Below are 23,592 nucleotides of genomic sequence, written 5' to 3' on the forward strand. Positions count from 1 at the left end.
AATTAAAGAGTTGGATAAGGAATTATTTTTCTATTGTAATAGCGTGATGAGTTCCCTAGTCCAGTGGTTCCCAACCGCCAGTCCGCAGACTGGTGCTGGGCCACAAACCACTGGCTGCCACGCTGCAGTGGCTCTAAGTCTGGGGCTAAGGTACACTGCCCAGTGCCTTCCCTCCCGCCGCAGCTGTTGGGAGAGATGCGTCCTGCTCTGCCTCTCAGCCAACCAACACCAGACAGGGGTGGGGTCTCCTCCTGGACAAGGAAGAACAGTTCGCTGCGCAGCGGGAGTGCCACATGAAGCCTGGCACAGCAGACTTAGAGAAGCTGTAACCCAGGCAGCAATATATTTGCATATTCATTATTTGGAAGTATGGAAATAAAACGTATGCAAATATGGAAATAAAACATTGCCAGTGCACCAAAAGGTTGTGAGTGAGTTTGACAGTCCATGGTATAAAAAAGGTTTGGAACCACTGCCCTAGTCAATTGTATTATATGTGAGTTGGTTCTTTTTCCTTAAATGAAGATTTTAAATTGTCTGGTTCGCAGTGTGTTAGCTGAACAGCCATAGGGTCTCTCTCAAGAGGGCCTTGGCATTTTTGGAATTAATATGGAGGCAGCACAAGCCTGGTTCTTGCAGTGATCTTAGACTAATTTATTCATGGTGCGAATTAACACATAACTCCTTTAAAAGTAGCTCGTTTTTGTAGCTGCATAATTTTTTCTCTTTTTAATCTATTTAAATAAAGAGATGTTTTATATGCATATCCTCTGGTTCTTCACTGCAGTGTCCCTATAGATTTGGGACTCTCTCAAAACCCTAATGATACTTTGGTAATGCAACTACTTTTCTGTCCACTAATGTGTCCAAAGATGTAGTGTCCATTCCAATCCAACTGAAGAGAGAATAGTTGGGACATGAAACCTTCAGCGTGAGTGTATGCATTGGGGGAAATAGTTGTACCCACCCACCCAAGTCTCAGATAAAGGCATAAAATCAACCACCTCCATAAAAAAAAAAATAACTATATTGTAATTTACAAGGAATATTTTTCCATAGTGCTTATGAGGTAGTTTGGTTCAAACTGCAATTGTATTTTCTTTGGGTTCTGTTATTCTGAGCTGTTTTATGTTTCCCTTCATGCTGATTTTTTTTAATAATATTGTTAGCTTTTAGTCTTATTAATTGTATCCCAAAATAAATAACTCAAAATATCATTTATATTTGAAAAGTAATCACAGAATTTGTTTTAATTCATTTTAAAAGCCTCATCTGTTGATATTAATCCTGTTTTACAGATTTACATTTCTTCTTTAACTATAGCTAAAAGAAGAAACTAAATCTTACATTATTTTCTTTTCCTAAGTAACATTAAATGGATGGATTTATAAATCAATTTATAAATAACTAAGAATTCTAGCAAAAGAAACAGGAAAACTTAAGCTAACATTCTTACATATACTTTCATCAAAGCTTTTCAGCCTCATGTTAAAAGAAAATGATTGACTACTGAATGGTGACTCATTCTATTTCTAGATAATTTCTCATCTCAGAAAAACCATAGAACTTTCACCTATGCTAACAAAATTCTTGCCAAGACACAGCGGCTAAATGATTTCTGCAAGAGCATATTTGGGTAAGGGCAAGTTTAAAATTTAATTTAAAAAGGTACTAAATTATATTAAAGGTATTTTCCTGGTCTAGCAAACAGCAGACAAGGTGTAGTATCTAGTACAACTAGTAAAGAACGCACTAATTCTTCAAGTGGACATAAGTGCTATTGTTCATAATTATTGGAGAAGTCCCTGTGCTGCTTCATATTGTGGTGAACATCATGATGTATGCCTAGTTTCCTTGTGGCCGTAAGTTTGCTCAGATGTGTCTTATTTATGAATCATGGCAACATCTTTGTTTTTTAATCACATTAACAAGCTTTGGAAAACTATTCCTCCAACTCCCCCCTTAGGGTATGTCCACACTACAGCGTTATTTCGAAATATCTAATTTCAAAATAGTTATTTCGAAATAATGCATCTACACACAAAATGCATTTCGAAATAGCTTTTTGCTATTTCAAAATAGAGCGTCCACACTGATTGGACGCTGAATCACATTTAAGGCCAGCCGGAACTGGTACCGGCAGGGCATCAGGTCAGAAGTTAACTTGTAGCCAGGGCAGCCAGCAGGGCACCCTGGGAAGAGCTGGAGGCCCCCTAATTCGAAGTAAGTGTCTACACAGCGCTTATTTCGAAATAGCAATTTCAAAATTGGCGCTACTCCTCATGGAATGAGGTTTACCAATTTCAAAATAAGCCCTCCGCTATTTTGAATTAATTTCGAAATAGCAGTTGGCTTGTGTAGACGCTAGGAAAGTTATTTCGAAATAACGGCTGTTATTTCAAAATAACTTTGCTGTGTAGACATACCCTTACTGAGCATACCCCTAACTAGGCAACCCACCTTGCCATTCACAATCTCCAGTCCAACGGCATCTACTTTAGCACTACTGATTCCAAGAAGCACTCCATTCATAGCAATGGTGCGGAACTCAAGCGTAATGTTCACATCTGATCGGACTTTATAACCTTCTTTGACTGAAAAACAAATGACAAGCATAAAGTAGAAGATTAAGAATGTAGCAGATCTGGCAGTTTTCTGCAATATCTTTTTACAGTATTTGAGTTTATGTATCATTGTGAGCCAAGGATGGTATAAAATCCATGAGAGACAGTAGTCATAGCCCGTCTAGAACTATGAACAGTAAGCAAATTCTCTCAGGTTGAAACACCTCCGGAGAGGTGCCAACTCCTGTGGCAGGCTTGCCTATGCTAGCACAAAGTAGGTTCTCCAGAAGGCCAACAGATAAAAGCCTCTTTTTAAATTGATGCTAGGCGACAAGACAGAACCCTCTGTCCAAGGTGAGGGCGGCAATCCTCAGGGAACGGTTCAAAGGGTTGACACTGGTCAGAACCCTTGTGGAGGTGGTGGGAGTAATCCCTGGTAAACTGAGTAGCATGTGTGTAGGTTGTTTATTGTTTTCAATATTCTTTTTTCTGTAAAGCCTTTATCTTATGTATTTGCTTAGAGACAACCGTGTAGTAACATGTCACTGTGAGCAATTAAGCAGTTTATAAAAGACTGGCATCTGGGACGCAGCGGGTAAAAGCTCCAGCAGCAGGAAGCCTTTCCCTACTGCCTGAACTTTCCCCTGCAGTGAGGAAAGGGGCACCACAGCACACCATACTGCTAAAAATAGCACTGTGGACACGGAAAGGCACTATGTGGATATATTGAGAGCTGTACAGGGTATACACCCCCAGGGTCACACCCCTAGGGCTCCAGCATGTCTTTACTCACCTAAACCATGTCTCACTATCTTCCCTGCTGTTCAGTGTAAACACTCTGCACAATGCTACCAGAAGAGTGTAAGGTAGATGTACCTAAGAGTGGGTGCCATTGCTGGAGCATGGAGGGGAATACAAGTGTTGTTGCCTTGAACTGAGACAAGTAGTCAATAGTCCATATGATAATCAGTTGGCATAAAGTATGTCAATTACCCTGACTGGACACCATTTTTTATCAATTTCTAGAAAGTTATTTGTAAACTATAATCCAAATTCAGATGTGTAAAGCAGTGAGAATTAAACTCCTTTACATGTAGTTGTTTCCTTTCAACTCCATTAGACTTTTACATCAGTACACTGGGTTTAAGTAGATCTAGGGAGTTTACGTTGGTATAGTTCAATATGTTGAGGAAACAGAAAAAGTCAGAGGTGCTGGAACAATCTGTATAGGAGGGATACTAAGAGCTATTGAACCAAATTATAACCCCTGTACATAATGGAAACCACTTCAAACCAGAGGGTTCAGCAGCACCCACCACATCTGTAATTCCAGCACCCATGGAAAAAGTGTAAAATGAGCCCCACCCTTCTTCAACTTCACTTTCCTACACCTTCTGATTCCTCAGCCTTTAAATTACACTGTCTTAAACTCTTTTACTTATACACACACATGTACATGTAACAGTTTCTTTTCTCAGCTGAAGAAAAGTTAGGTCTTTTACTTGTCAGAAACTCCTTTACAGACTACCAGGTCATTGGCACGTGGTCAGGGGGCAGCTTTGGACATAAAGGAGGAAGGCTCAGTTGGAAATACATACCCAGAAGATACAATAGTTGAAGAAAGTGTCATTTAATTATGTTCACTTCAGCTAGACATCAAATTAATATGTTTTCATTAGCACTACTTCAATAAGTTATCGATTCCATTAATGCCACTTACCAAGGGCAGCAAACCCACTTCCATCAAAGAAAGTGCCTTCCTGTGCTGCTGCATAGCATTTAGTCACAGAAAGAATGGAGACGGGGCTCTCTTTATCGACTTGCTTGTTGTTAATCATCACACTGCCAATGCATGCAGGGGTGCTGTGAGTGACCTAAGCATAGTGAGATATGACAGTTAAAACATAAGGCAAACTGCAGGCTGAGCTCTCACAGCAATGCCTGACATTACTGCAAATTAAGGAATCCTTGAAGAGAACATTCAAATATTTAAAGCACCAACATAATTATTTATGCAGTGCCACAAGTGTACATGATGCCTTGCAGCATTAAAAATAAACGGAGTGTATCAAAATAGAAAACAATCTCCGCATAGAATTGCTAATAGTCAGAGACAAATGCCTGAAGGGTGTGCTCTTGCTCTGATACAAATACATGAGGTTTGCCATTGCCATTATTGGGAACAGAGAACAAGCCCATCAATCAAAAGTGCTCTGAATTTGTTTCAGTACGTTATTATGAACAGTACTAATATTTCTAACCTTCATTTTTGTTCTGATAAAACTATAGCTTCAAAGGGTTAACGTATTACAAGCTAACACAGATGGTGTGTCCAATTATGGAAGAGTTAAGAGTTACAATGAACAGGGAGGCAGAACTGATACCCATAACAGACCATCTAGTTCAGCAGCCTGTGTTAGTGACCAGTATCAGATACTATAGAGAAAGGTGAAAGAAACCTGTACTGGAACACTATGCTTCCTAGCCCCAGACAGAGAGTTGAGGCTTAGCTTATGCTGTGAACCATCTGGGTTCTCTCTCAAACCTTTTTAAGTAAGGTATTTTCAAAAGCAATCTTACATTTCCAATGTTTCTAGCTGTATAATCTAAAGGAAGCCCTCCCAGATAAAGCTTCCCCTCCACGTCCAACGTGTTACCGTCGCCCAGAGCATTAATTTCTGAAGATTCCTGCCCATCCACAGTGATTATGCCTTTTCGTTTCACATACTCCGTCTTTACCTAGAAGAAATAGCAAAGTTTGAACCAAATTGCTGCCCACAAGAAGAGTGGGCAAAGAGCCACTTCTGAAGATGACCTTAGAGCCATCGTGTCCAACACACTAGCCACATGTGGCTATTTGGCTGGTTGAGTGTGGCTAGTTGGCTTGAACAATGTGGCTATTGGGCCGGTTGAGAGTGACTAGTTTGCTATAGCAGTAGTCACTAGAGCGGCTACTGCTTTAGAACTGGTTGGATACCACGGTCTTAGAGGCTAGATTGCATTAGCACACTGCATTTGGTGTTACTCTTGGACGTCATCCACAAGTTGAGGTTGTTTCAGAATTCAAGAGCATTGCTGCTCAAGGGCTTTCATTCCAAAGCACTGACACTCAAACACTCCATAGCCAGCACTGTTTGCCTATTGTCCTGTGGGAGCAGTTCAAGGTGTTACTATTAGTTTTAAATGCAATAAATAAAAGAATTAAAGACTATTTAGGTATATTTAGGGTAGCTTCAGAACTGCTGACAGGGACCATAATTCTGGAATATTCTGCCCTCAACACACACTAGAGCTCGTCTGTAGTGTCTCCGGCTGAAGCTCATCTTTGCTTTATCTGTGTGGTAGCTTATGTTGTTTGTTGCTCTTCTTATACATCTGTGGCCAACAAACATGCTTTCTCTACATCATGCCAACCCCTGCCCTCTGATGGAGTCCAAACGGTCACTTCCGCCACTTGCTCCCACGCGGCGGCCTGGCTGAGTGGCGCAGAAGTCAGCCGAGCACCACTGCGGGAGGCGAAGGGGGGCGGAGCGGTGACGTTCACAGCCAGGGGGCGGGGCCTGGAGCTGCTGTCATGCCACATGTCACTGCCCCATCTCCCCTTCCCCTCCCGCCGTGGCACTCGGCTGACTTCTGCAACGCTCATCTGGGCCGCCATGAGGGAGCAAGCAGAGCAAGCGGCCGTTTGGGCCCCGCACTCCCCATGCAGCATAGGCCGCCCAGAGGGAACAGCCAGCATTTCAGCAACAGCGCCGCCCAGAGGGAACAGCCAGCATTTCAGCAACAGCGCCGCCCAGAGGGAACAGCCAGCATTTCAGGCAACAGTGCCGCCCAGAGGGAACAGCCAGCATTTCAGGGTTACAGACTCAGACATTGGGCTACTATATATATGATATTTCTGGGTGATTACTGGGGTTCACAAGGGCTAGCACCAATGTTCCCTCAAATGTTTTCCATCCATGTGTGGATCTTTCCCTCCTTGTGTGGAATTAGTTTTGTTATGTACACCAAGGCATGTTTGAATGTGTACCACAAGGAAAAACGTAAACCTAACTGTGGGCGCTCTGTTAATCAACTGGGCAACATTAAGAATCTCTCTTGAGCAGCCACACAAGCACACAGCTTACAGGGAACACTGACTAGCACCATAAAGCCTACCTGCTGAAGCACCTACAATGTTCGCCTCCAAATCATGCACACTACTGGCACCTTCAGGAGTGCGCTGGCTGCCAGCCTCAACCCCAGGGATTATAGAATAGTCGAGTAACCAGTAAGAATTCATGAGGTTAATCGGCTATTCAATTAACTGATATTTAACATCCCTAGTGAGTTCAAGTCTCTGGGGTACCCACCGTGTGCCATTTGCCATCACTGATAGCAGCAGGGTGAAAGGCTACTGCCTTTCCTTTTCCAAGGTCAAATGAGAAATAGAGTTGTCCTCCATGAAGCTGAAGGGCTGCATAATCAATCTGGTTCTGATGAGCCAGGTAGTAAATCAGGCCACTAATGGCATATGTTCTCAGCTTCAGCTGGACAGAAAGTCTAGACAATAAAAATAGAATAATGTTCAAATCCTTGCTCTGTAGTGACAGAAAACCTGCCCTGAGACTAAACGTTATTGGTTTAAAAAGAACAAAAGCAATTTATAACCTACCATATATGTCTGAAAGTCTGACAAATGGAGTTTGCATAATAAAAAGCAATATCATGTCTCAGAAACATACCAACAGCTTGTCACCAGGTGAGTGGACTCTTTAAAGAGGCTAGATTCTGCTGCACTCTGTGAGAGTCTCAGCCCACCTTTCCAGGTGACAGAAACAAGCCCTGGTCTAATTTAGTAGATGCCAGTGACTCATAGCCAGGCCTTTTGGGATATATAAAGAAGCCTGAAAGTTCAAGAGCAGGGAGATGCTTCTTACCCCAAAAGATAGATATCTGGGAAGTGTATATAAGAGCAGGGTGGCAAACCAGCCCACCAGAGAAATAACTGGTCAGGACTCTCTTTAGCTTCCAGGCAGGTAGCCTAAGTAGTGAATGAGACCAGAAGTGGGCTCTTGCAGGAGATCCAGAGGGAAATGGGGAAGACGTTTCTGGAATGGGGCCTGGTTGGAGCTATCTGGGAAGGGAAATCCCCTTGGGGGATTTAGATGCCCAGGGGGCCAAAGGACTGCTAGCCTTAAGAGCTAGTCTGGGAGACTCTGATTTTGAGTTGAACTATTAATTTATGTTAATAAAGAAGATCCCGGGAGAGAAGTGTGGTTACAGTCCACCAAGTTTGGTGCGTTAGTACATAATGGCAGAGTAAAGAAACTGAGGCAGAGGCAAGGTCTGATGCTGGGTTTGGGGAAAGACCTTCCTACACCATCCTTCATAGAAATTGTTCTTTTCTATGAAGCTAAATGCAAGATAACGTGTCATGTTTCATTCAAGATATACCTACTTCCTCCTGATGGTAGACTGATTAAAAAGCAGTACCATGTGGCTGCCTTTAGCAAGGCCAAACTGGTGGGCACCAGGAACATGATCTGGCATTGAATCCTGTGCACACTGTGCCTGTTAATGAAAAAGCTTTATTAGAGAATAGTCCACAAGAGGAATTAAAATATTGTGTTGCTTAAGTAATACTCTTTTACGGTGACATCGCTGTGGTGTTTGCTCCCTGTGCAACAGACACATTGAAAAAATGTGAACTGTTCTGTAATCTCACATTACTGGGGCATTTGTCAGGCACAAAGAAAATTACAGGCTGAACCTCTTTAGTCCGGCAACATCCGTGGCCTGGCATGATTTTAGTTAGCCTTATGTCCCCTTAGCATGGGTGTGGCCAAGTTTACTGTGGTCCCATAAAGTTTGTGTACAGCCAGCATTCCTGGCTCTCAGTGTTCTGTGCTGTTATTTAGCTCTAATTTACACCTAAATGTCTCCTAATTGCCCCCAAAAGAAGTGGAAGAGTTGGAAATGCTGACCTCCCATAGTTTGTGAAATTCTCTGGTTCAGCACCGGTCAGATCCTGAGGGTGCCAGACTAGAGAGGTTCAACCTTTACTTATAATGACTAAACTACACTTCACAGCATTAACAAGTCTCTGCTGGATAGGTGTTATAGCTTTTGATTCATTAATTTACTTCCATTTTACTTATTCATTAGTCTCTCAGCCTGTGTCACAGAGAGGTCAGAAAAGAATTTTGATGTGAAATTCCTTAGCTATTTTTAGTGGAAATAGTCTCATCTATATCTAAATAAAGATATTCAGAGCATCAATAGCTCTGACTCAGAGTACGAAACAAAATTATACTACAGGTCTCAGCTCATCATTTCTTATTATAGGCATGTGGTATAAAATCATAAATCTATGCCATTCCACCCGAAAAATAATTACCAGACACTCAGGAAACACACAGTCATAAAGATATACAGCTCCAAAGAGACTAAAGTAATGCTGCATCGTATTCTTGGGAATGTAGCACACACAAGTTATGTGTGAACTACATATAGAACCAAGACTCACAGATAAAAACTGTGATCCTGTGCCTCCACAGTGGTCTTGGCTTGCTCCTTGGCAATGAAAGCATAGCAGAGAGTAGCACCGGCATTCACAGGATCACTGTGCTTTCCGTGGTGACATAACCCTGATCCAATCAACTTTCACTGGCATTGCAAATCTCAGCATAGAGTCACTTTGGCAAGAGCTCATGCCAAGAATTGCAACTATTCTCTAACTTCACCTGCCTTGAGAGCTCTGTCTGCCTTTTTTATGCAGAGTTCCTCAGTTGCAAGTGTTATGGGTGGCTGATGAATGGCACACATAATTACCTTTCTTGTCCTCATGCTCATGGCCTTCCAGGTATAAGACCAGATGGCTACTGTATGCTATTGCTCTTTTTCCTTACAAGTCATCTTTTCAACCCCCTTTTCAATCCCCTTCTGTGTTCATCTGTCTTGCCATGACACAGAAGGGAAATAAAGTGTATGGTTCTGTATTTGGGGTTAAGTAAAACACTGCTTAGAGGAGACCTTACTCATTCAATACTCACTTTGCTGACAGGGGCAGCATGCATTAAGTTTGTAGTATGTACTTTCTTAATATCTGTAAGAGGTTGCAGAGGAATTGGCAAAGCCTGCAGTTCAGGTTGAATTTCAATATCTTCTGCCTGTATGACAGGTTTACGCTTCTCTGAAAGCAAGCAGCTGTCCATATCCACATGCTTGTACCTCACCGCAGTGGTGAAATCCAAAAGCCTGGGTTTGCAAATGAGAGGACTCTAAGTAGATGAAGGTACTTTTCCAGAATTCACTGACTTGTCAATGGGTGAAGACTTGCACATTAGTGAAAAATGTTTCAAAAGGGTTAAGTACAGTAGGAGAAACCCATTAAATCATTAAAATCCTCTAATTCTACACAACAATATTTATACAACAGTTTTCTTGGACAATTAACTTATTTATGCATGCAAATCAGATCACTGAGAACCTAACTAGGTGTTTTGTGCAATGTGTCCGTACACATTAAAGGCACTTTTGGGGCTGACATTATCTGAAAATGTGTCCAGCAATACTCACTGATGTAAGTTTGGTACTAATCTCTTTTTCATTTTACTGTTCATTACAGAGAGCTGGCAGCTTGCTTACAGTACAGAAAAATAATTAGATATGGTCCTTGCCCTGGAAATCTTGTAGTCAAAAGCGAGAGTTTATATTTTATATACATAGGACTGCAGTGCCACTCTCAAAAAAGTGCTGCCATATGCTCTGACTTACTGCATATTAAAGATCAAATTGCTAATGCAGCCGTAAAACGATCCTGTCATCTTGAACCCAGAAATGCCCTCTCCTGCTGGAATCCCACCAGCATAGAAGTTGGAAATATTCATGGGGCTCATTTCTGCCGACAAGCCAAGTCTCGTTTCTGCAGGATTACTTTCATCCACTTGCACTGTTATCATCCTGAAATGGTGAAGCGTAAAATTATTCCACAAGTAACTTCATTTCAACTTGAGGAATGTCATGTGCAAAGAAACAGATTCAGTCATTTTTACAGTCCACCTAAAAACTAATATCATTTAAAACTAAGGAGGGTCTTTCAAGAAAGATATACTCAGATGAATTTGTTCAGTATCTTTGCATTTATAAATTCAATAACTAATCCTGTTACAGGAATAAATTGGGCATTTATGTTTCTTAGTCAAATACATAAATGGCCAATTAAATGTTACTTTTTCTAGAAATGTTTAGTACATTTTCCTCAGGTGGCCCAGGCTGTCTAAAGTGTTCAAGGAAGCTTTCATGCACAACTTAATCTGTGGCTGTATGCAATTACCATATAAATCAAGACTCCTCCATTAACAACAGAAACACACAACCCTGATTATTCCACTGAAATGAGCTAGCAAAGTAATTTCTTAAGGGAACATAGTGAACCAAGGATGACATACAGTAATTAAACAAGTGATACTGTTCACAGTCATATGTACCTCTTATTCCGGATCAGGATGACAGAATGTTCCTGCCCATCACTGTATGTTCCATTAGCGGGTTGGAGGATGATTTTTCTAGTACTTGCTCTGTCTCCAGCATTAATATGCACTACAAGATGACCATCAATCAGCATGATGGAAAAGAAGGGCTGTGGAGAAAATATTTTTAATGAAACTGCGTTTTCTTTCATACCCTATAAATAATACTTAAAAGGGTGATTTGATCAAATCTACCCCCAGATTTAGGTATTATAGGCAAACTTTAATGAACTCCACAACCAAAAGAAAATATTCATCATCTATTTTTATTTATTTGGTTTTTTTTAAATTTCAATTGAAGTAGTTCAAAAATAAAATACCAAAATGCACAAATGGCCCCCTGCACTGTTTGCAAGTCAAACACTGCAACACTGTGACAATGAATGAGAACAGATAACAGGACAGAAAACTAAGCATTTTAATTTAAGAGACATGAAATCTGGATGTCCCCCAGTCCAGGGTAAAAGCTCAATCGTTTTATTATCATTAATGGTTAGGTGACCTATTACAAAGCAATTTAAAGAACTAGCACAGACACTCTAATGGGCATTTTTTCCCTTCTCTTTCCCTCCCCATCCCCTCTCTTTCTCTGCTATTTATTTGTACCCTGGATTCCTTACTCCATTCATCAGAAGAAGTGGGTTGTGCCCACGAAATCTCATGATACCATCTACATGTTTTCTTAGTCTCTAAGGGTATGTCTACACTACCCTCCTAGTTCGAACTAGCGGGGTAATGTAGGCATACCGCACTTGCAAATGAAGCCCGGGATTTGAATTTCCCGGGCTTCATTTGCATAAGCCGGGCGCCGCCATTTTTAAATCCCAGCTGGTTCAAACCCCGTGCCGCGCGGCTACACGCGGCACGAACTAGGTAGTTCGAACTAGAAAGCGAACTAGGAAGCCTAGTTCGAACTGCCTAGTTCGTGCCGCGTGTAGCCGCGCGGCACGGGGTTTGAACCAGCCGGGATTTAAAAATGGCGGCGCCCGGCTTATGCAAATGAAGCCCGGGAAATTCAAATCCCGGGCTTCATTTGCAAGTGCGGTATGCCTACATTACCCCGCTAGTTCGAACTAGCGGGGTAGTGTAGACATACCCTAAGTTGCAGCAGGACCATTCGTTGTTTTTTGAGTTTTTTCAATTACAGACTAACATGGTTACCCCTCTGAGACAATATATTTGAATCCAACAGCTACCCCCTGGTTGTAGGGAAAAAAACACATCATTGTCTCTCTCTGTTTTCCCTTTCATTCCAGAGCATCTTAAATGTTGTAAGTTGAATGAGTCTTTATTATCCTATCCTTTTACCAGCCTTCTGACTATGGCAATGAACAGATTTCTGGGGTGTCTTTGCTACTCTATTTCCTAAGAAATCTCTGTGTTTAGGTCTTCCTCTGTGGCCTCTGCCTCTGTGGCTGCTCATAGCTTTTCTCAGTAGTACCACAGTGAAACTGGCCTGATTCTTTTCAATTTCAACCTAACCACATAGCAGCAGCACAATCAACAATAATCTAGTCAGTTTTCATTCTGCCACAATTCTGCAAAACCATGAGCAGCAACAGAAGTACTAGAGTTGTCTGTCTGCAGATTTAGGAACACAACACTGCATTGGAAGACTTTCTATGCACCCATAAGGGCTAGATATATTTTTTTAATGTGTAATGAAAGTTTACATTCTGAATGAATTGATTTCATTTGCTTGAAAAAAACACCCTACTTATTCCCAAATGGATTTTTTTTCTACCACTGCTATCCAGTTTACATTCTTAAACTAAACAGATGATCTAAAAGCAAAGTTATAAAAAAGTATTTACAGTTTAAAGCAGTCAGTACTAACCAAATGTGCTTGTCTGCGTCTTCGCTTCTCCATTCCTTTGCTGAGACCAGCCAAGATAATGCCACTACTGTTCTTAGTAGCAAAAGTTACCATCAGTTCTGATTCTGGAGACAGGGACTTAGGTAGCAACTCAATGTAGCCATCATTCAAGATGTTAACACTACGGATTGGCTATTTTGAAAAGGAGAAAAATAATCAATAGCTTTTATCCCCTATGACATGTCCAGTGAGAAAGAACATTATCATTAGTGGACTAACTGATAATTTATCAACAAACCAATACACTTCTACTTTCTACATTGCACCACAAATGCTGATTCATTGTTTAATATACAGTAATAATCAGATTATAACAACCCATCAGAGATGCCAGAGTTTCCTACCTCCAGGACACAGCCTTTTCTGACACCATATGAGTTTTTTAGCAAGTCAAAGGTGGAACGGGATATTTCCAGGTTCTTAATGCATCCAACATATGTTCTGCTGTTAAGTCCTTTCCTGAAAGGAGGAAAAATAGTTTCCATGGTAAAAACAAAACATTGGTTTAATAATGTAAATTGGAATTTATTGGGGGAAAATATAAAGTTACACTACTCATCAGAAAAAGGAGTAATTGATTTAAAAGCCTGGTCCTGCTCTTCGAAGTCAGGATTAGTTTTCTCATTTTTAATGGGAATAAAATTGAGTCAAAATGTAGCTGCATAACATATATTAAATCTTATCTGAACTACCAAATCCAGAGGAGACAGCACTAAAAGCTGAAACACAGAAATGGACAGCAAGGCACTGCAAAACTAAAGTATGATTCATTTCCAAAGCTTTGGGGTACATCCTCAGATGCAATGACCACAGCTCTGTTTTACCTATCCCACCCCTTCCTTCTTATTAAGAGCTGCTAGGAAAATAAATTGTTCTATGGTGCAAGTTAGAACAATCTAAGACCTGGTCTAACTTGCACTGGTTCATTGTGCCTTTCCTAAGGGTTCAGCTGTGGGCAGTAATTATCCAGGCACAGATATGAGGTAAAAATCTAATTTCCTTATTTGCAGGGATCATCAGATACATACTTCAGAGCCATTATATTGAGGGTGAATTGAAGCCTCTTGAAGAATTGACCAGTGTGGGTGTATAATTGAAAAAGCATATGCTGTAAATTGGAGAGATCCGCAAATTATTCTTTTTCAAATAGCTCCTACTGGGATATTTTATTTTTTGGTCTTCCTCTAGTCTAAGTACTGAGACGGAGTTGCATAAATTCCATTTTACATTTACAAAAACATATGCTAAAGAACAAGTTTTTTTTCCATTAACACTAAGCTGGAAACCATGACGTGTACTTAAAATGTACATGCATTTATACTATGGTCCTATTTGATTCTATTTTGCACTTCAATAAAACAGACTTATTTTGACTATTTTAAAAAAAGAAAGAAGGCCCTCAGTAAAATATACATAACTTCATGACTACTGCGTGCCCCTAAGTACCACCTCACCAAACACAATAATATTAATACTATAAATATAATAAAATATTCAAAACTTTTCAAATAAATGTTCAATAAAACTAAATTCAGCTAACTTATTTATTGCATGAGAGGTTCAGAATGCTGGAGAGAGCTCCAGACTGGGGCAGAGGATCGGGGTACAAGAGGAGGTAAGGGTTCTGACTAGGGACGTGGGCTCTGGGCTGGGGCAGAGGATGAGAAGTTGTAAGTGCAGGATGTGGCTCTGGGCTAGGGCCAAGGGTGTTGAAGTACAAGAGGGAGCTCAGAGCAGGAAGTTGGGTGGGGATGTGGGCTGTAGGCAGGAGGCAGGGCTCGACAGAGAATTTGGGTGCAGGGCACTTACCTCAGGCAGCTCCCAGGGCTGATGCAGGCTCCCTACATACTCTAACCGACCACCAATCCTGGTAGCAGCCAGCTCAGGGTGCAGGTGGCTCTGTGCACTGCCCTTGCCTGCAGACACCATCCCCGCAGCTTCTATTGGCTACAATCCCCAGCCAATGGGAGCTGCAGAGTAGCACCTGCTGGTGCAGGCAGCTCACAAACTGAGTGTGGGAACAGCAGCATGCAGAATCGCCTCCTCTCACACACACATACCTCGCTAGCCAGATTAACACAGGATTTTTAGTATGTGCAGTCCAGGCTCAGAGCTGGATTAAGTCATGCTGAGGCCGTAAACTATGTCAAGTTTAAGAGATCCCGTACCATTACCAAAAAATTTGTATTTTCTAACAGAAAAGACAATGAAAACAGAAACAATAATGTTTTATATCTGCATATAAGGTGAGGATACTAAAAACCAGTAATTTTTTACCCCTAATAATCTGAGGCCCTAAAATGTAGCTTATTTGGCTTGTGCATAAACCCAGCACAAAACATTTTGGCTTCTGGTGGCCCAGAGATCTTTCTGTGGAGGGCCCTCTTTACCCAGAGCCCTGGCTGCAGTCCCTACAGCTCTTAAATTAATCTGGCCGTACCTCCCTCTAGAAGCCCTGCAAATCAGCTTTGTGGCACTTCCAAGAGAGTTCTGAATAGCCACTTGCTGCATGGCAAAGAGCCACGGGCAGCTCATAAGCCACAGACTGAGCATAACTGACCTAGAGGATGGAGCATTGGACTGGGACCCAGGAGACCTGCTCTGCTTGTGACTTTGAGCACCTCTCTGCTACAGTCTCCTCATCTGTAAAATGGTGATAATGCTGCTTAACTCCTGATGCAAAGAGCTTTGAGATCCACTGATGAAAACAGGTAAGAATAATTAAGCTGGCATAAACTGTTGTAACTTAAAAACAGCAAACTGTTGTAACTTAGGCAATGTCTACACTGCAGCATTATTTCAGAATAACTGATGTAACGTGCGTCTACACTACAAGCCTTTATTTCGAAATAATGTCAAGCTGGAGGATTTCATACTCCGACTCATGGTAACCCTCATTTCACAAGGAGTAAAGGAAGCTGAAGGAAGAATGTTCTTCCTTCAACCGCCTGCTGTGTAGACAGTGCCAAAAGCCAAATTAAGCTATTTTGACTTAAGCTACACAACTGATGTAGCTGAAGTTGCATAGCTTAATTCTGCTTTAGCCCTGCTGTGTAGATGTGCCCTTAGTTATTTCAGTGGTACTATACATTTTCAGAAGCTGAAGATCCTCCTCAATACTTACAAATGTGTAAGCAGGGGGGAAAGACAGGAAGAAGCATTAACACTGTACCTCACAGCCCTAGATCTTGGCAGTCCACCAATGTAAATAGGGTCCTTATCTGAGCGATTTAGGTCTGAGGCTACCCCAGGGGACTCTCCTTGCTTAGTTTCTTTATAATTAAGATTATCAGCATCCATGACAGTCAAAACTCCTGCAAAGAAAGGAAATACAGATCAGTGGATCAGAACACTAAAGATATGATTTTCTGCTGTAGGAATCTTTTTGTAGTAAGTGTACATTAATTTTCCAAGTGAAATGAGTGTACATATAGTCTTTTTTTTCATGATCAGAGTTGAATCTATTTTACTCTCAAGACTTTAAATAAGATAGCCAGTTCTTTTAGCTAAAACAAACCGATCTGGATGAAAAAAAAACAGAAAAGTATGTAGGGATAATAAATAAGGATACAATTTTCTCCTAGTGATCATGGACTTTTCTGGGCCACAGAAGCAGCAGCCAGTCATTAACCCCCACTGCAGCCCTGGGCCACTGGGCCAGCTCCTCGGGGGCCAGAGCAGCTGTCCGGAGCCATCAGAGCTGTAACCTGAGCAGTGGCCCAAACTGTGGCCAAGGGACGCCAGAGATGAAGCAGCAGCCAATGACAGAGCAGCTGCCAACACTGCAGAAATAGCCAGGGACAGGTCAACCCATGGGACCAGAGCAGTGTCTTGGTCAAGAGCAGTCCCAATGGTAAGGCAGAACCTAGGATAGGTCAACCACGAAGAGTGGAGCAGCAACTGCACTGGAGTAATGGCCAGCAGTCAGCCCCCGGTGGGATCCCACTGCTTCCTCCCCTCCCCAGGCATTTTTAATAGACATCACACACAGGTCACAGGCTTCTATGAATTCCTGTGTATTGCCTGTGACCCAGGCCCTTGACTTTTATTAAAAATACCTAAGAAAACAAATCTTAACCTTAATCCTAAAGTACACTTATTGTCATTATCCCTCAGTCCTCCATCATGGGGGTTTAAAACAAAACAGCCGGCGGTGAATAGACATGCCCTCACGCGTCTGGGGAAGAGACGAACAAGTTCTTCTGCCCTGCAGTGCCTGTTCTGCCCCTGGTGGGTAGAGTTTTAAAAGGGAAATCCATCCCACAGGAAGGGGCAGTGAACAGACAGAGGGCTGCTTTGCCTCAGAGAGTGCTACAGCAGAAACAGGACACAGCAGCAGGCTTCCCCACTCCCAGAACTGCACAGCCCAACTACAAAGCAGTATGCCCTGTGAAGAGAGGCCAGAACTTGACCCCATTAAAAGGCAATAAAATGTGTTAACAAGATAAGCCCAAAGGGTTGAATCCAGGAAGACTGACTGATTGCAGGGCCACCTTTGCCTTTCTTTGTTTTCAAATAGATTTCCTTCTCTAACAGAAATAGAGGGAAGACAACCTTCCTTTTGGCTGTTTATTTTACTAAGAGCACCCCGCAGTTCTATGAACTAGGGAGAAGGACATTATAAATGCACAGAAGTGGGGTCTAGAGGGGACCTGAGAAAGCCCCAGCTCTCTCACAGCTTCACAACACAAGATTTTTAAGCATAAAAATAGGAAAGCTACTGTCTAAAATGTATCCCCATGAGTCAGCAATAAATCCTGACCACAAATCAATTCCATAGGTTTGAGCATTCAGGAGTTTTGTTAAACCTTCTATAGAATTCCTGCATTTTAACTGCTCAAATGCACATGTTCTGTTTTGGCTTTCCTTAAAATTCTCACAGGGCATGTCGTCTACACTAGGAAATTATTTCGAAATAATTTATTTTGAAATAACAATTCCCAAAATAGCTATTTTGAAATAAGCTTATTTCCCCAAGGACATAGGAGTTATTGTTTAGAAATAACCAGCCCCTTATTTCAAAAGAACGGGTGTGGATGCTCTGCTTGTTATTTCTAAATAAGGGGAGATATTTTGAAATAACTCCCTAGTATAAACTAGGGCACAGTGCCTAAGAGTGGTATCTTCTGGAGGTCATTGATCAAGATGTCTTTTACCTATATGTGTTCTTGAATTGCTCATTCGTGACCTTAAGGATTGCTCAAAGTATTCCTGTAATCATTGGAATCATATTTGTTCAAGTGTCCATAATAGTTTCACTTCATGGAAGGGTTCTTCACATTTCACCATCTTCTCTTATTTTGTTTTTTTAAATGTTCCTGGCTGCTGACTTGGCAATATCAATTATCAGGTTCTGGTTTGTCTTTTCTACAAAAACTATGTCCATCCTTTTTGCCTGCACTATGAAATTTGCCAGATCACATAAAATCTTAGCCTCTTCCTTCTCCAGAGCACTTCAAATTTGACAGTCAGAATGCCACGATTCATTTAAATTGTTATTTGCTCAGAGACTCCAGTGACTCCAACTGACAATCTCACTGTGCCTGTTCATACATTCCCCCCTAGCTAGCTCCTGCAGGAGCTCAACACACATGGCAGCATCTCGTCCTCTTCGAAACAGATTCTGCAGTTTGGGGAGCAGTTATGTCGGCCAATTTTGTTTCCAGTGTAATTAGCCCTTAAGAGTGCAGGCTTTCTGTCTCTCTCTTCAGGTTTCCTTTTATCAGGGAACCTGCACTGTATTTTCCCCTTGTGGTCCAACAAGGGCGCCCACACTCCTTGTCTCCGTGGCGCATGTCCTAGACAGGAGCACTTGCACTGAAAGGCAGTAACAGTTCAAGCAATGCAATGTCTACACTGGCACTGTGTGTATCTAACTACATGCTATGCCTTTCACAGAAGTGAAGTTAAGTCAATGCAGTGGGCAACTTACATCCATGGCAGCTGCATTTTAATGTAAACACAGAGTTAGGTCAGCTTCTGCTGCCTTATATCAACTTAGACCAGACCTGTGACTGGGTGCTGTTAACTGCTTCAAACTGAGCTCTAAGGAAGCCAGCAGTCTGGTCACTTAGAACATCCTGGACTCTGAGGTTGTTACGGTAGGACACAGCTCTTACGCCTGCTGATCATGAGTTTGTGAAGTGGTTAGATCACCAGATGGACAAGCCAGGAAGGAAAGCAGAAAGTTGAAAAGGCTAAGCCAGGGAGCAGGAAGGGACTCCTCACAACTAATGCTATATACCTGAAGCTTAAGAAAGAGACAAAGAATAAACACATAAGCTGAAGGTACCTTGGGGTATGTCTAGACGATAGGGTTTTGTCGACAAAAGTTGGCTTTTGTCGACAAAACTATACCTACGTCTACACTACCACCGCGTTCTGTCGACAGTAAGTTGACAGAAAGTGGCAGTTTTGTCGACAGTGGTAAACCTCATTTTATATTATGCCTTTTTTTTTAAAGTACTCTTTCAAAAAAAGGCACTATTGCATGCAAACTGTGCTTTTTCGAAAGAGAGCGTCAATGAAAAATATAACAGTGTTTCAGTAATGTAAAGACTATTCAAATGCATTTTTCTTCCTCCTTCACATTACATATAAAAAGGGGGGGAAATAAAGCCAACAACAAGCTTCATTCATGCATCAGAAGGCTCATATGCCATGCAATCAACTGACATTACCATACCTTTTAACAAGATAGCTCCATGGCTGTCAAAGAATGAACGTGCATTGGAAATACTCAGACAAAATTGGTATGGAATGGTGACATTCCTGATGACTCTTTTAGATATAAAATCACAAACATTTACTTTTCAGTCTGTGTCCTACCTTGCTTCTTGTTCCGACTGAATGAGATTTTGTACCATGTTCCATTATTGTATCGACTTTCAGTTGTAAGTGTAAGCGGTCCTGAACCAAGATCAACTGTTAGTCTAACTTTGCCATCTACAAGCTCGAGGGACAAGAAATCTCTCTGCAGAGAAAATTATACAGATACACTGAATTAAAAATAAATATGCAATAATGAACATTTCAAAGGTGATGGGATATCCTTAGTAAAAATGCAAATGACTAATATATCCAGAATATCTTGTACTCAGGGTACCTATTTTTCCTATGTTTTGAAAATCTAATTTTAATACCATTTTAATAACAATAAAAACAATAACAGTAAGTTAGTAATAATCCTAGAAATCTGTTTGCCATGGGAAAATGCATAATTTTGCCTTTTTACAGCAAATCTTTAGTTTTTTTTTTTTTTTTTTTTTTTTCCCGGCCCACATGTGACAGCCCAAGCCCCAGTGAAAAAATCATTTCGATTGCAGAAAAACGTGAATTTTTATGGTTTTTTAATCAGAGAATGTTGTGGTTTTTATCATGGAAAACTAGAATAACTGATAATAATACTCTAGAAGGCTATTCCCATATTTACATTCCTTTGGGTTTTTTTTACCCCATCACTATGCAGAGCACTCTGACCCACCATCAGGATTGGTAACCCCACCATTTGCAGAAAGGTTTCAACAATAAACGTTATATACAGGCAGTCCCCGGGTTACGTACAAGATAGGGACTGTAGGTTTGTTCTTAAGTTGAATCTGTATGTAAGTCAGAACTGGCATCAGCCGCTGCTGAAACTGATCAGTTTCAACCGTGGCTGAATCTGGATGCCAGTTCTGACTTACATACAGATTCAACTTAGAAACCCAGGCGTCCCCAAGTCAGCTGCTGCTGAAACTGATCAGCGGCTAATTCCAGGAAGCCTGGGGCAGAGCAACTCTGCCTCGGGCTTCCTGTAGTCAGCCGCTGGTCAGTTTCAGCAGCGGCTGACTTGGGGACGCCTGGGGCAGAGCAACTGGGGTACTGCTGGGTTGCTCCAGTAGCGCGGCTCCTCCGCGCTACTGGAGCAACCCAGCAGCACCCCAGCTGCTCTGCCCCAGGCGTCCTGATTCAGCCACTGCTGGTCAGTTTCAGTAGCGGCTGAATCAGGACGCCTGGGGCAGAGCAGCTGGGGTGCTGCCAGGTTGGTCCGGAGCGGCGCTGTGGGACCAACCCAGCAGCCCCCAGCTGCTCTACTCCAGGGGTAGGCAAGAAAAACCTGGTCTGCTGGGAGGGGGGCACTAGCTGCACCCCCCCCCCCCAGCAGACCAGGGAGACGGAGAGCAAAGCCGCGGAGCACGCCCGCAGGGGGACAGCTCAAGCGCGCCCAGGCTGTCCCGCTGCGGGCGTGCTCCCAGGCTTTGCTCCCCGTCTCCCTGCAGACCAGGGAGACGGAGAGCAAAGCCGCGGAGCGTGCCCGCAGGGGGACAGCTCAAGCGCGCCTGGGCTGTCCCTCTGCGGGCGTGCTCCGCAGCGTTGCTCCTGTCCCCGTGGTCTGCTGGGGGGGGGGGGGTCCAGAAAAGCCGCTGGACCCCCCCAGCAGACCAGGGAGACCAGGAGAAGTTTTTCTCGCCCCGGAGAACACGGGTGGCGACCCGCCGCCCGTGAGCTCCGGGGCGAGAAAAGCCCTGTTCGTAAGTGCGGATCCGACATAAGTCGGATCCGCGTAAGTCGGGGACTGCCTGTATAAATTTCCTTTGTTGATTTTGGGCCCCTTCATGTTATATCCTCAGATTACTGCCTTTTTTATCATCTTTTGAATTATCATCACAGATTAATTCTCCAGGATGAATGTTTGTATTTTAATTCTAATGCTTCTAAAAGATTCTAAAGGTTCAAAATAATATAAGATATCCATGTCATAATAGAAGATGATTTTGGTTCCAAGACAGAGAAGCAGAGGGTTAGGGAAAATCAAATACAATTTTAATCAATCTAAAATCTCAACAATTTTCTTACAGTGCCATTAGAAGCAAGATACAGCAGGAGCCCATTAGGTGAGAAGGTGCTGAAAAACATGATTATCTGAGTCACAGTGGAGCGGAGGGCCCTCTCCACTACTGAATATCCGCTGCCATCAAAATGGAAAGAAGTATCTTCATCCTGTGGGCTATAAAAACAAGAAAGGAATATTTGAAGTGCTGAATACTAGAGGACAGATTTGCATTTTTCCAAACACAGTTATTTCATATGCAACCTCGGAGAGTGAAATCAGTTGGGGCAGCCACTGGCAATATAATTAGGAAGGAAGACTGAGAAGGAGGCTTGAATCTTGCATGTCATGAATAACTAAAGGGTTCTAGCCAAGAACCACTTTTATTATAGAATCTCTGAGTATCTAGTTTAGCTTTATGGGAGAATTTACACAAGACAGAAAAAAAACCCATCTTTGCAAGTCTTTATAAAAAAAACACATTTCCCGAGGGAAATAATTAATTGATACCATTCATATACCTTTATTCTCAAATTTACAAAATACTGTGCACTTTCCCAGATTCCTAGCATAGCTGCATTTACAGCAAATAGTCTTGTTTCCTTTTTTTTCCCTTGCAGTGCTTCTAAAATATATTTTATACATAAAGTTGCAACACCCTCTGCTGGTTCTAAATGGGACATTGTACAAAAAGCTGTGGCCAGACCTATTTCATTTCAACTCTGTTAAATACAAAAACATGTAAAACTAGAGATTTAAACAGAAAACAGTCCTGTGAAACAGTGTCACCTACTGGTGAGACAGGGTTATGGCAGGATATCTCCCTTAAAGTTCCCCCTTTTCCATTAGTTTTGTCTTGTGAGGTCTCCCTCTACTTTTATGGCTCAGCCCCCTCTCTAGCAAGAGCACACATTCCAGCCCTCCCTTTTGGGGTTTTATAAAAGAAAGCCCAATAATGGGGAAGTCTTTTGGTGCTTGCAATGGCTTCATGGCTTTATCCTTAATCCAGAGACTTGGAGTTTAGACTATATGACACATTGAAGATTTTCATCTGCTGGATTCCCCGCCAATGCAAAGGTCATAAAAGTGCTTCTCAATGCCTTGTTCACCAGAATGGAATTTGTACATCCCATTTCACACTCTTCCCAGGTCTTATCTTTTGCACCCAGGACCCCATGCTCTCGTGAAAAAAATTCTGTGCTTTGGTGGGCCTTCTCTGTTTGGTGCCATACTTGAAAACCACTTAGCTGTTAGGAAAGTTACCACTGCATAATTCTGGGGTTGGTACCCTTCCTGATGTTCAACCAGTGAAGGCCCGTTCTGTTACTAAAGAAAAGCGGTTTCCCAACAAACAGTATCTTAGGGCATCTACCACCCATTTCTTAGCTCAGGTTTCCTTTTCTATTACTGAACGTGCCACCTCCCATGGGAACAGTTTTCTGCTTCTATAGAGGACTAGGGGTACCTCTCCTTCAACATCCTAGGAAAGGACTGCGCCAAGTCCTATACCAGAAGCGTCCATTTTTAGTGTGAACTTTATGGGAAAGTCTGGATAGAAAAGTACCTGTTCCTGACACAGAAAATCTTTTACAGTCCTAAATGCCCCGTTACAGGCCTCTGACCAAATGATTTTCTTAGGACTCGTATCCCTTGTGAGGTCTGTGAAGCGTGCTGCAATTGTGACAAAGTCAATGGTAGCCTGTTAGTCTTAAAAGCATTGTCTGTTTTTTGTTGTTGTTGTTGTTGTTGTTGTTGTTGTTATTTGTCAAAATGAGGCACGTTGTTAAGGTATGTACTCTGTCAATTAGTGTATATAACTTACCTCAG

General features: G+C 42.1%; 1 protein-coding gene and 1 long non-coding RNA gene across 4 annotated transcripts in view; one reads left to right on the forward strand and one right to left on the reverse strand.

Moving 5' to 3' along the window:
- Window positions 1-22,308, forward strand: LOC149525300 (uncharacterized). The gene is made up of 2 exons (XR_016348795.1): window positions 1-1,636; window positions 21,794-22,308. It is a non-coding gene; the product is annotated as an uncharacterized LOC149525300 (long non-coding RNA).
- Window positions 1-23,592, reverse strand: part of LAMA1 (laminin subunit alpha 1) — a 163,067-nt gene that overhangs the window by 7,241 nt on the left and 132,234 nt on the right. For all 3 annotated transcript variants that reach the window (XM_075920947.2, XM_075920946.2, XM_089776301.1), the window contains exons 49-61: window positions 21,792-21,942; window positions 19,782-19,926; window positions 16,126-16,267; window positions 13,298-13,412; window positions 12,915-13,085; window positions 11,036-11,187; window positions 10,323-10,508; window positions 9,599-9,803; window positions 8,005-8,117; window positions 6,917-7,106; window positions 5,145-5,303; window positions 4,285-4,438; window positions 2,461-2,594 (exon numbers count right to left, since the gene is read on the reverse strand). In XM_075920947.2, coding sequence (XP_075777062.2) covers window positions 2,461-2,594; window positions 4,285-4,438; window positions 5,145-5,303; window positions 6,917-7,106; window positions 8,005-8,117; window positions 9,599-9,803; window positions 10,323-10,508; window positions 11,036-11,187; window positions 12,915-13,085; window positions 13,298-13,412; window positions 16,126-16,267; window positions 19,782-19,926; window positions 21,792-21,942 — 2,017 coding nt within the window. The remainder of the gene's footprint in view (window positions 1-2,460; window positions 2,595-4,284; window positions 4,439-5,144; window positions 5,304-6,916; window positions 7,107-8,004; window positions 8,118-9,598; window positions 9,804-10,322; window positions 10,509-11,035; window positions 11,188-12,914; window positions 13,086-13,297; window positions 13,413-16,125; window positions 16,268-19,781; window positions 19,927-21,791; window positions 21,943-23,592) is intronic.

Source organism: Pelodiscus sinensis, chromosome 2, assembly GCF_052426305.1.
Source record: "Pelodiscus sinensis isolate ZL-2025 chromosome 2, ASM5242630v1, whole genome shotgun sequence".
NCBI lineage: Eukaryota > Metazoa > Chordata > Testudines > Trionychidae > Pelodiscus > Pelodiscus sinensis.